Here is a 12,313-nt window from a genome sequence, read left to right as displayed (position 1 = left end):
ACCAAGTCTAAATTAGTAACCTCCCCAAATTGCATTGCTGTGGCGTTAAAATTACTAAAGTTACACGTTTTTGGATAAAGAAAATATTATTTTGGGTTAATCCGCAAAATAAAAAATTCTTAAATCTGTCCCTTTTGCTCTACAAATTTGAAATTTGAAGAAGTTAATAACCAAGTCTAAATTAGTAATCTCCTCAAATTTCATTACTGTAGCGTTAAAATTACTAAAGTTGCACGTTTTTTGATAAAGAAAATATATTTTGGGTTAATCCAAAAAATAAAAAATTCTAAAATCTGTTTCCTTTGCTTTAGAAATTTGAAATTTGGAACAGTTAATGACCAAGTCTAAATTAGTAATTTCCTAAAATTTCATTACTGTGGCATTAAAATTACTAAAGTTACACGTTTAATAATATTTTTATTGATGAGTTCTTTTTAGATTAATTTTAGGTTCTTCTCTAGTTTCTCTAAATGTTAACGTTCTTTTAAGATTATAACTATAGACTATAACTACGAAGCACAGTTTTTGTTATTTTTTATCTAGTCATCCATGAGTTTTGCTCGCCCGGCATGTCGTGTTTATTAAACCATACGATAATAAATGTCAAAGTGACAGTTCAAAAGCAAAAAGAAAGCATTGTGATCCTGACATTTATGAGTAATGTCAAACATACCAGTGACATTGACGAGCAGAATTTTTTGCTCGCGACTGTAGAACTGTCAGTTTTGTTCTCGAACTAATTAAAAATTACAATCTTGCCTTTTTTTCATTTTGACAGCCATCAGTATGAATCAATAACACGAAATGCCGAGCAATGTTTCGCAGATGACTAGATAACAAATTTTCTTGCAAATTTAATGTCAAAATCAAAAGATGATGTCATAAACAAAAACATTTCCATTCGCAGTTGGCTTTGAGAAAAAAAAAACATGTAGCTAAAACCACCGCAGCAATTTTGACGTTTCGAAACCAAAAATTTCACGAATTTGACAGTTTATCGTGCAAGAAGCCGACACATGGCGTACTTAGATTAGACTAGAAATTTAATGACACCGTAAAAATGACATAAAAAATCGTGTTTTTAAGAATCGATCTGTAGAAAGTTGACTTATTCATTGATTTGAAGCTACAATAAGATGAATCAACTTCGGTTAGTAAGGTTTAAGGGAAAAAAAAGAGCGCCCCCGGGTGGGCTCGAACCACCAACCTTTCGGTTAACAGCCGAACGCGCTAGCCGATTGCGCCACGGAGGCAGATGTTCGAACTTCCCATTGTTGCGTATAATAACTAATTTATTGAGAAAACTCGGAAAATCGTTTCCTATTAAACTAATTAATTAATTGTTTTATTAAACGCTTAATAGGAGAAAATAAACGAGTTTCATTCAATAAATAACTGATTTTTTATTACCAACACTTAATTACATCAGAAGTTATTTTCCGTTCTTCTTTCCTTCAAAAAACTGAAAATTAAGATAAATAAAACGATAAGAAACATTCGAAAGTTTACTTTTTTAATCCCACAAAACGTGTCTTCATAGTTGTACACTTTCAGCGCCTTCTTGATCCAATTAGGCAACGCTTCTTTGGTCGCCGCTCTGTTGTACCGCTCATCTAACAACAAAATGGTCGCATAATCATTTCCATGTCTCACAGCTCTCCCAATTGATTGGTTTACAGCCTTCATGCACATCCCTTCGTAGAATTTTCTTCCCGATCCAGAACCCTCCGTCTTATCCAGAAACGCCATTTTTTCTTTCAAATCCGGTGCCGTAATATTTGCATATGGCATCCCGACCACGATGACGCATCTCCCTAAATCGTCGCTGAAGTTCAACCCTTCGCTCAACTTACCACCGACGACACTGAACAACAACGCGCGTCCCGTCTTCCTTATAGCATCCCCATAAGCCTTCAAGACTGAATCAACAGACGAGGAGTCTTGCGGCTCTCGGAACACGGCGCGTCCGAAAGACACGTCTTTGAGTTGCTGCCAGATCCAGTCTTCGTATTTGTAAGACGGGAAGAAGATGACAATCCCGCCAGGAACGACTCTACAAGTGTCTTCAATTATCCGTTTCATGCATTTTCCCTGGAAATGACAATCAGAGGAAGAATTGAGTTAAGACGGGTCGAACCATCGACATTCTTTGCTCGTAATTAAAGAGCAACTTCTCTTTCCCCGGCGCTTCCGTCACAACAATAGGCAAGATATTTTCAGTGGGAATTATATGATCACAAGAAAACTCCACAATACGATCGGCAGAAGCACCAGAATTGGTGAAAAGACGGTGTTTGAACTCGTCGCTCGGTTTCATTGTTCCGCCGGCGACGATCACGGAGCGTGCGGATTTCACGACGTCCTCGAAGTTCCTAGAAGGATTTAACAGGAGAAACTGGAGTTTCGACTTTGATTTGTCTGCGTGGCGATGAATGAAGATGCGACCATCGCTGTAGGAGTATGTTAGAGACTCCAAGAACGAAATTGTCGCAAGGAGAGGATTATTGAGCGAGAACTCCAAAGGGGGCCCCTCCTCCGTTTTAGCTCCCCCAAGAGTTGAAAGAAAGTCGCGGACTCCCTTCTTCGCCGGTTTTTCGATGATTTTTTGATCACACGGGTACTTGAGGGCGTACGTCCGGACCTGGAAACCGCGAATCAAGTCGGGATGTAGGCAACCAGTAATACCTTTTGCGCAACTCGACTGCTTTTGCAGAATTTGAGGAGTTTGAACATGTTGAAGTTGTCAATTTTCGCGGTGACTACGAAGTTTTCCACGGTGAAGCTGTCGAGGGTGGTTTTCTCCCCCTCCAGGAGCTGTTGGAGTTTGTTGATCACGAAGATCAACTGGTTGATTTGTAAGAGATTGAAGGAGGAGAAGCGCGTGTGGAAACGCTGCTTGTAACATTTGACTTGCAGAAGACTTTCTTGTAATTGCGCGTGAGTTACTTCCGAGTTGTGCATTTGAGCCATGGCCTCCAGGAGGTTGTGCGCTTCATCCACTATGACAATGTTGTCTTTGAGATCAATGCCTGCAAGTTACCATTAGCGCAGTTTCTGCAGACTGTTGCAAATTACCATTAGCTTCTCTTGTAGCTTTGTGGAGGATGGTATTGTAAGGAACTAGAATAATTTCAGCGTCCTCTGCAGCTAATCTGCTGGAGTAGTAAGGACAGGCGTTTAACTCTTTCCCGGTTTTGACCAAATCCTCCACATCAAGCACTTCAGTGAGTGTTAAGTCCTTCAAGTCTTCAATCGCGGAGGGTTTGTAGTAAGGACACCTTGAGGAATCACCTTTCTGTCTTTTGGCAGATCTGACTCCTCCACTTTTCTTCTGTTTGTCTAAACACCTCTCATTGATAAGAGAGTTGTTCTTCAACTTCTTTACATTGGGGTTTATACAGTACGTTTGTCTAGAAGCCAGAGACGCAACTCTTAAGTTTTTACCAAAAGGTGACTTGAGGATTTCACCAATAAACTGGCTGAGTTGAGAATGGGTTCTGCTACAAATAAAAATCTGCACAAATAAAGAAGATGAGGGGAGTTGGTGTTACTTTAGTGGGTTTGTACGTATTCCCCGTCTCTTCTTCAGGGTCTTCTTCAGTGTCTTCATTGACCTCAAGCACAATATCATCATCTTCTTCTGTCTGCTCCCTCTCCACAATCTTCACAGTCTTCATTCTCTTCTTCAAGATGTCAGTTTTCTTCTTCTTTAAACTCTCGAGCTTGGCATCATACTCATTGATCTTATTCCTCTGGATCTTCAGCTCGTTGATCCTCCGCCCCATTTCAATCTCCTGGGACTGTGCAGACAACCAATCTCCAGAGTCTGAAGAAAACTTACTTTTCTCCTTTTCCAGAGTGGTAATTTGAGAGTTTATCGTCTCTCTTTCAAGCTTGTTGTGGTCTTTAAGCCACCGAACAGCCCCACAGATAATACTGAGCGACTTTCCCTAAAAGAACGATTTTTGGGGGTGTTAAAACTGGTAAAACGCACCGTTCCTGTGGGACTCTCAAAGATCCCCAATTTCCTGCTTTCGAGCACCTCGTAGAGACACTTCATGAAGTCGTGTTGGATCGGGTAGGGCTGGAACGGAAAATCGAAGTCTTCAGGGGGGTTCATGGTGGTTTGAGGTTAAATTTTTCCCTCCAAAACGTGACGCGGAAATGCGACGATAGATGGCGCTGAATTTTTTAAAACCGATTTTTCTCTCCATTTATTGCCCTAACTTCTTGGTTTGTAGTCTGTGGGTAAATTTTAAAGTCTCTTCTTCGTTATGGATAAAGAAATTTGGTTCAAAGAGGGCGAAATACTAATTTTTCGTTCGCAGAAGTGATAGCAAGTTGCACCAATAGATGGCGCAAATTTTTTTAAAACTAATTTTTTTTGTCCATTTATTGCCGCAACTTTTTGGTATGTGGTTTGTGGGTAATTTTCAAGTGTCTTCTTCATTATGGATAAAAAATTTGGTTCAAAAAAGGCAAAATACTAATTTTTTGTTCGCAGAAGTGATAGCAAGTTGCACTAATAGATGGCGCTAATTTTTTTATCCATTTATTGTAGGTTTGTGGTCTGTGGGTGATTTTCAAGTGTCTTCTTCATTATGGATAAAAAATTTGGTTCAAAAGAGACAAAATACTAATTTTTCGTTCAAAAAAGTGATAGCAAATTGCACCAATAGATGGCGCAAAATTTTTTAAAACCGATTTTTTTATCCATTTCTTATCCTAACTTTTTGGTTTGTGGTCTGTGGGTGATTTTCAAGTGTCTTCTTCATTATGGATAAAAAATTTGGTTCAAAAGAGGCGAAATACTAATTTTTCGTTCGCAGAAGTGATAGCAAGTTGCACTAATAGATGGCGCTAATTTTTTTATCCATTTATTGTAGTACCTTCTTGGTTTGTGGCCTGTGGGTGATTTTCAAGTGTCTTCTTCATTATGGATAAAAAATTTGGTTCAAAAAAGGCGAAATACTAATTTTTCGTTCAAAAAAGTGATAGCAAATTGCACCAATAGATGGCGCAAAATTTTTTAAAACCGATTTTTTTATCCATTTCTTATCCTAACTTCTTGGTTTGTGGTCTGTGGGTGATTTTCAAGTGTCTTCTTTATTATGGATAAAAAATTTGGTTCAAAAGAGACGAAATATTGATTTTTCGTTCGCAGAAGTGATACCGAGTTGCACCAATAGATAGCGCTGCGATTGTTGGTGTAAAAAAATTCAAACTTTTGAAATGATTGCGATATTCGTGTTCCCTCCTTCTTAGCGAGTGGTTGACGAGTGTATAATTGTGGGTTTACCGCCCGGGCGCCCACACACGTTCCACTTTCTCTTTCCCGTCTTAAAAAAACAGTTTCGCTTCTTAAACATGCGTGAATTGTCTTTGCCCCTTTTTTGTCTTATTCTCATTCCGATAATACAATGCCAACCGAAGGTGAGACCTTTGTAAGATTTTAGTGTTATCAGCGCATTTTTTTAGCTGCACGTGGAAATTCTCTACGAGTCTTTGTGCCCCGACAGCCTCAACTTCATTACGCAACAGCTCCACCCGGTTTTTAAGGAATTATCGCCGTACGTCGACTTGAAATTGACTCCGTTTGGTAAAAGTGCGGTGAGTATTCGTTCGATGAACCCAAAAAGAGTAAAAAACCAGTCCGGCCAGCTCCAAAAACACGTTTTAACTGTTCCAGAGCGTGCAGAATGGAGCTCAGTTCGCCTGCCAGCACGGCCCCCAGGAATGCAAAGGGAATAGAATACAGTCGTGCGTCCTCAATGTCCTTCCAGACCAAAACCTCCAAGTTGACTACGCGAACTGCTTCATGATCTCGTTCAAAAAGGGGCAGGAGGAGTCCGGCCAAACGGTACTTTTCCCAAGTTTCCCGACAATAAATCGACGATGATTTTCAGTGCGCTGAAGCCGTTGGAGTCAACTTCGCCCACGTCGCTCAGTGTTACAATTCCGAGAGTGGTAAACAACTGCAGTTGTTGGCAGAGGAAGCCACGGCGAGAATCTCACCGAAATTTGTGCCGACGGTTCTTTACAACGGGGTAAGAATTTGGGGTGGTTTGTACAAAACTGAGGGAGTTTTCCAGGTCTTCAACCAACAACTCCAAGACGCGAGTCTCGTCGACTTCAGGAGGGTTGTCTGCACTCTGATCTCCGAAACACATCCAGAAGCTTGCAGGAATCCTTCAATTACCAGACTGTAACCTCAACTTAATTATTATATTCTGAATAAAAAAATAATAGAAGTCTTTACAACAAAAACTTAAAATCAAGTTTAATTGTTCTTGAAGCCATGTTCTGGGAAGTTAATACCGTGGTGATCACGTTTGGCCGATTGCTTCATGGAAAACGAACGGAACGAATCTTCTAAAACAAAAGTGTAACGTTTCGGAGTTGCGCACACAATTTTACCTAGTCTGCTGGCGGCTTTGGTGGACTTGGACGTGCCTTGCAGCGACGAGAAGCTCACCATTGACGATGCCTGTAAGATCGATTAAGAAAAAGAGTGAGGAAAAAACAATCTTACTGTAGAATCCGAGCTTCTTAGCGGCGGAAAACTCTCTTCGTTGGTGAGGTAACCTCCCTCGTCCGTCCTGCTTCTAGTCGAGTACTATAAACGAGCAATTTAACACAAGAAGAACCAAACGGAGGACTTACACTCCGGAAACCATCACCACTGCACACAGACGTGGCTCGAGACGTCATTTTAGACACAGGAGCGACTTTGGCGTTTGAAGGCACGTGGAAACCAGGGACTAGTTCTATGCGAAGATCTTCACAGCAGTCGTCACAGATTGTATAGGCAGTTCTGGTAACAATTGATTGGCTGCAGCAAACCGACAAGTCCGACATTTCGTGGAACTAAAATCAATTCATAACGATTTAGTCCAGGCAAAATAAACATGAACCTCGGAATAATTCGCTTAAGGCTGTTTTTTGGTGTGGACTTTCATTTTATTGTTCTAAACAAATTGTCAAAAGTCTAGGTCTAGGTGTGAAATATTTGAGCACTTCTTTGTACACAAAATGACAGAAGTGTGTTTCACATCTACACTATTTTTTGCACAAGGGTGAACAAGTCTAAAGTAGTAAAACTTCCAAATTGCAGAGTTGCAGGATAAAAATTGACAAAGTTACGGAATTTAAGTGAAAGTCATGAAAATTTTTAGTTCGTCTTCGAATAAAAAAAAAATCTAATAACTCTATTTCTTGCTCTAAAATTTTGAAATTTAGAGCAGTAAATTAGCAAGTCTAAAGTAGTAAAACCTCCAAATTTCACAGACTTAAAATGAAATCTGACAAAGTTACGGAATTTAAGCGAAAGTCATGAACATTTTTTGTTCGTCTTCGAAATAAATTTTTTAAAAACTTTTGAAATTTTTGTGTCTATTTTTTGTCAAGATTCAACTGCTGAATTGCAAGAAAACAAAACAGCAGAAATCTGCACGAATTAGTTATAATGCAGTTATAGAATTTCTATAAAATATTACATAGGCCAATGCGCTAAATATGCGCCACAATTTTCATTTTTCGCGCTGCCTCCCCTAGAAAGTTACAATTATTTATTTTATCTGCGTCAGCCCCCCAGTTAACAAAATTAATTGATTTTTATGTCAATCAATTGCGCCAATTATGCGCTATTATGCGCCACAATTTTCGTTTTTTGCGCTACCTCTCCTAGAAAATTACAATCATTTTTTTTACCCAATTGCGCCAATTAAAGTTTTTTTTGCGCTTCACTTTGAAACTCACAAAAACAGAGGTCCGTTAAGTTAGTCCCCCCAGTTATAGAATTTCTATAAAATATTACATAGGCCAATGCGCTAATTATGCACTATTATGCGCCACAATTTTCATTTTTTGCGCTACCTCCCCTAGAAAGTTACAATCATTTATTTTATCTGCGTCAGCCCCCCCAGTTAACAAAATTAATTGATTTTTATGTCAATCAACTGCGCCAATTATGCGCCACAATTTTAATTTTTTGCGCTGCCTCCCCTAAAAAGTTACAATCATTTATTTTATCTGCGTCAGTCCCCCCCCCCCCCCGTTAACAAAATTAATTGATTTTTATGTCAATCAACTGCGCCAATTATGCTCTATTATGCGCCACAATTTTCATTTTTTGCACTGCCTCCCCTAGAAAGTCACAATCATTTTTTTTATCTGCGTCAGCCCCTCCCAGTTAACAAAATTAATTGATTTTCATGTCAATCAATTGCGCCAATTATGCGCTATTTTGCGCCTTTTAATGATTCTTTGCCCTTTACTGAAAACCTTCAAAAACAGATTACTCTAGTTACTCACAACTCACAGCTCATAGTTGACGCAATTTTTTTTTTATCACCGATAGTTTTGGCTTCGCGACGCCTGAATATGTAATTTTTAGCTAATTGTGAGGGTTTGTAAAATCAACCCCTAATTTAATTTTTTTTCAATATAAATGTTTTAAAAATATCTCTGTTGTCATTTTAGATTTAATGCAAATTGTATATAAAATTTGAGGAAATAATGCTGTTTTATCACGTTAGTTTCCAATTTTATTACGTCAAAGTTGGGAACTGCGTTTACACCCATCTGTCAGCATCTTGTGTCCCAAATGACATCTATTCTTTGGCTCGTTTTAGATTGTAACAAAAGTCTTACTTGGTGAAATTGTCGCTTTGTCAATGTAAATTAACGATTTCTGGTGTCTATAAAGTGCAACATGCCCAAGTTAATCAAAATTGACCTTCATACTAGTGAATGAAGTGACTTATGAAATTTTGGTGTAAACATAGTTTGCCACTGCGCCGTCATAATTTTGAAATCTAACTTGATAAAACAGCGTTTTTTTGAAAATTTTACACGCAATCTGATTTAGATTTAAAATAACAACTCAATTATTTGTATCACAGTTATGTTAAAAAAAATTGAATTCGCGAAATCGCTAAAAATTATACTTAACCGACGTCAAACCAACCGTGATAAAAAAAAACAAATTCTTTCGTCAGCTTCTAGAGCTTTGTCAACTATAAGCGTGAGCAAATTTTCAAAATTTTATCTTTAAAATTAAAGACGATTTTGGGGGTGGACTCAAGTATGCCGGACCCTGTATAATTGCCATAATTGATTGACCAAAAAAATGGATTTATTTAACTGGAAAAGAAAGCTTGCGATTAACTATAAGAGTCTGTTTTTGTGAGTTTCAAAGTGAAGCGCAAAATTGGGTAAAAAAAAATGATTGTAACTTTCTAGGGGAGACAGCGCAAAAAATGAAAATTGTGGCGCATAATTAGCGCATTGGCCTATGTAATATTTTATAGAAATTCAATAACGGCGGGGGGGGGGGGGATTGCTAACTTAACGAACCCGAGAAATTCGAACAACGATTCATCGCTGATTTTTGCAGTTTTCTGGCTTGAATTCGCAAAGAAGAGCTCGAAAGCTACAAAACCATCAAATTTTATCATTCAACGGCTAAATTGCAAGAAAACAAACAGCAGAAATCTGCACGAATTCAACAGATTTCTTAGAGAAATTTACTTTTTTCGATGCAAAACGACGATTTCTCGCTGATTTTTGGCTTGAATTCGCAAAGAAGAGCTCGAAATCTACAATACCATCAATTTTTATCAAGATTCAACGGCTGACTTGCAAGAAAACAAAACAGCAGAAATCTGCACGAATTCATCAGATTTCTCGCTAATTTTTGCGGTTTTCTGGCTTGAATTCGCAAAGAAGAGCTCGAAATCTAGAATACCATCAATTTTTATCAAGATTCAACGGCTGAATTGCAAAAAAACAAACAGCAGAAATCTGGACGAATTCAACAGATTTCTTGGTGAAATTGGCATATTTCGATGAAAAACGACGATTTCTCGCTGATTTTTGCAGTTTTCTGGCTTGAATTTGCAAAGAAGAGCTCGAAATCTACATTACCATCAATTTTTATCAAGATTCAACCGCTGATTTGCAAAAAAAACAAAACAGCAAAAATCTGCACGAATTCATCTTATTTCATAGAGAAATTCGAACAGCGATTTCTCGCTGATTTTCGCAGTTTTCTGGCTTGAATTCGCAAAGAAGAGCTCGAAATCTACAAAACTGTCAAATTTTATCAAGATTCAACGGCTAAATTGCAAGAAAACAAACAACAGAAATCTGCACGAATTCATCAGATTTCTTAAGAGAAATTTGCTTTTTTCGATGCAAAACGACGATTTCCCGCTGATTTTTGCAGTTTTCTGGCTTGAATTTGCAAAGAAGAGCTCGAAATCTACATTACCATCAATTTTTATCAAGATTCAACCGCTGATTTGCAAAAAAACAAAACAGCAAAAATCTGCACGAATTCATCTTATTTCATAGAGAAATTCGAACGATTTCTCGCTGATTTTCGCAGTTTTCTGGCTTGAATTCGCAAAGAAGAGCTCGAAATCTACAAAACCATCAATTTTTATCAAGATTCAACGGCTAATTTTTTTTTTTTTAATAGACACATTTTTTGACCTACCGAGCACGAAATGTTCGTAGTATAGCAATATAGATCCTTCTCGAGTTGTCTGTAAGCGAAAGTTTCCGTAGGCCAAACGTTTTTCCCCGCCACCACGTTCTTGAGCGTGTAGAACAAAAACTGTAACTTGTAGACTTTAATTTCGTCGGGGTAGTTAAAATCTAGACGAAAGTTTTCCATGACGTTCCGAGTCATGTCTAGGATTTTCTCATCGGCGTAGAGTATCGGAATGGTGTGTTTCGGAGTGTACCGTTTCTAGAAACAAACGAGATAAAGCAAAAGTTACTTTTTCGTTAACTTGCAGTTACCAGAAAGTCTATCATATCTTTGAAGACTTCGTAAGTGTTGTTATGGCCATCGTTAACGAGCTCGATCATCTGGTGGGTTTCTTTGGAGTGAGCCATGGCGCCTCCTAAGTATCCCATTGGTAAATTACCTAGAGAATCACAATTATGATGGGAAATTTGCGATTGTATCTGTTATCCATACCAGGGTGTACTTCTTTGTGGAACACTTCTTCTATTCCGTTTCTGAGACTCATTGCAGCTATGGCAATTTCACAAATAAAATATCTATCTGGATTGTTACAGTACGTCAAATGGTTGATATGAACAATAAAAAACACCTGCTCAGGTAAATCTACAACAAAAAAATCAACGAATGTTAAGATTCGTAACGCTTTTACTTGACGAAAAGTGAGCTAATTTCAGAGTTTTGGTAATCTCGTTTTTCATTTCCTGTTCCTTAGAGAGCACTTCCTTTTCCTGTCTCTCAATTTCGTCAATTTCGTAACCGTCAGTGGTGAGTTTACTCGTTGTGTTGGTAAACTGCTCCCTGGCGTAGAGCGCCATTTGGTTGTAGGGCTCGCGCGCTTCTTTCGACATCGCCTGCGGAACAAAACGGGTCATTTTAACGGGAAAAATACATTGTACACGAGTGTAATACAACATTTTATCCAAAACTTTTTCGCAGGTGGAGATTCGACAACAATGACCAACTTATTAGCATTTAGAAAGCCATGACTGCGTTGTTCGTGACCCCGGGCCCCAACCGACCCTAATTCGTCCCTGAGAAAGTCATGGAAATGTAACATGACATTACTCTATTCTTATAAAGTAACTAGTTCAAATAAGGGGAAAAATAATGAAAACAAATAAATAAAATAAAGATTGAATATGTACGTAGCGATAAGAATGAGACTTGATGCGATCTAGACATCTGGACAAAAAGCAAAACAATATGGCAAAACAATGTTAAAAAACGTTGATAAAAACTGCTGAAATGTGAAGAAATCAAAACAGATTTCATATCTTCGTTTTGTATGATAAAAAAGCGATAATTTCATCGCAAAACTGTTAATATCCTGGTCGATATTTTATCGAAATATTATCAGAGGATGGAAATTCTGTCTGCAAGGGGGCCCCATTTAGTCACAGTAACAGCAACAAACCTACCGCCCATTTCGCCCCAGCGTAACTCTGCAGTTCTCCAGTGTTCATCTGTTTCCCCGCTTTCTGGTTCTGCTTGTCTCTGCATTCTAGGAAAAATTGCCAATAGCCACTTTTGGCCGGCTTCTTCTTTGGGGGCATCTTGCTTCAAAAGAAAATGAAAATTTAGGTTATGAAAGGCGTTTTACATACCTTGGTTTAATTATTTCGTCTTTCTAGACAAATTCGTCATGTAAAATTCAGCTAAAAGTGGAAAACAATCTGACCACCAACCAAACTAAACAAGGCACAAAAAACAGAGGTTAACAAGTTAGATGGACATGAAGTGGTGTCATCTATGCAAATGTCACAGAAGCTTTGCACG

The 12,313-nt window shown here is 38.3% G+C and overlaps 3 protein-coding genes and 1 non-coding gene across 7 annotated transcripts; 1 reads left to right on the top strand and 3 right to left on the bottom strand.

The window, feature by feature from the left end:
• Positions 1-1,179: 1,179 nt before the first annotated feature.
• Positions 1,180-1,253, bottom strand: TRNAN-GUU (transfer RNA asparagine (anticodon GUU)). Its single transcript has one exon. It is a non-coding gene; the product is annotated as a tRNA-Asn (tRNA).
• Positions 1,254-1,394: 141 nt separating this feature from the next.
• LOC148166313 (ATP-dependent DNA helicase DDX11-like) lies at positions 1,395-4,162 on the bottom strand. The gene is made up of 7 exons (XM_088048715.1): positions 3,995-4,162; positions 3,552-3,950; positions 3,076-3,514; positions 2,686-3,029; positions 2,138-2,641; positions 1,510-2,091; positions 1,395-1,462 (listed from the first exon to the last, which is right to left on the bottom strand). Exons 1-7 carry the CDS (start codon positions 4,118-4,120, stop codon positions 1,433-1,435), a joined length of 2,424 nt encoding a protein of 807 aa, XP_087904841.1. The 5' UTR covers positions 4,121-4,162; the 3' UTR covers positions 1,395-1,432.
• Positions 4,163-5,203: 1,041 nt separating this feature from the next.
• Positions 5,204-6,267, top strand: LOC148166312 (GILT-like protein 1). The gene is made up of 5 exons (XM_088049161.1): positions 5,204-5,433; positions 5,479-5,610; positions 5,690-5,860; positions 5,907-6,047; positions 6,093-6,267. Exons 1-5 carry the CDS (start codon positions 5,368-5,370, stop codon positions 6,207-6,209), a joined length of 627 nt encoding a protein of 208 aa, XP_087905287.1. The 5' UTR covers positions 5,204-5,367; the 3' UTR covers positions 6,210-6,267.
• On the bottom strand, positions 6,140-12,287 carry LOC148166311 (protein maelstrom-like). Of its 4 annotated transcripts, XM_088049158.1 has the most exons (11): positions 12,142-12,287; positions 11,956-12,094; positions 11,187-11,388; positions 10,991-11,140; positions 10,810-10,937; positions 10,502-10,756; positions 6,664-6,867; positions 6,533-6,616; positions 6,418-6,487; positions 6,260-6,372; positions 6,140-6,203 (listed from the first exon to the last, which is right to left on the bottom strand). In XM_088049158.1, the coding sequence occupies exons 2-10, from the start codon at positions 12,088-12,090 to the stop codon at positions 6,281-6,283; spliced, it is 1,320 nt and encodes a 439-aa protein (XP_087905284.1). In that variant the 5' UTR covers positions 12,091-12,094; positions 12,142-12,287; the 3' UTR covers positions 6,140-6,203; positions 6,260-6,280. The 4 variants fall into 4 exon arrangements, with proteins under 4 accessions (XP_087905284.1, XP_087905282.1, XP_087905286.1 ...); XM_088049156.1 differs by lacking the exon at positions 6,140-6,203 and having other exon boundaries at positions 6,212-6,372; XM_088049160.1 differs by lacking the exon at positions 6,140-6,203 and having other exon boundaries at positions 6,212-6,369.
• Positions 12,288-12,313: the final 26 nt, after the last annotated feature.

Source organism: Gnatocerus cornutus, unplaced genomic scaffold, assembly GCF_029298725.1.
Source record: "Gnatocerus cornutus isolate USDA-ARS CGAHR unplaced genomic scaffold, icGnaCorn1.1 ctg00000023.1, whole genome shotgun sequence".
Taxonomy (NCBI): domain Eukaryota; kingdom Metazoa; phylum Arthropoda; class Insecta; order Coleoptera; family Tenebrionidae; genus Gnatocerus; species Gnatocerus cornutus.
This window is presented reverse-complemented; position numbering and strand designations above follow the sequence as displayed.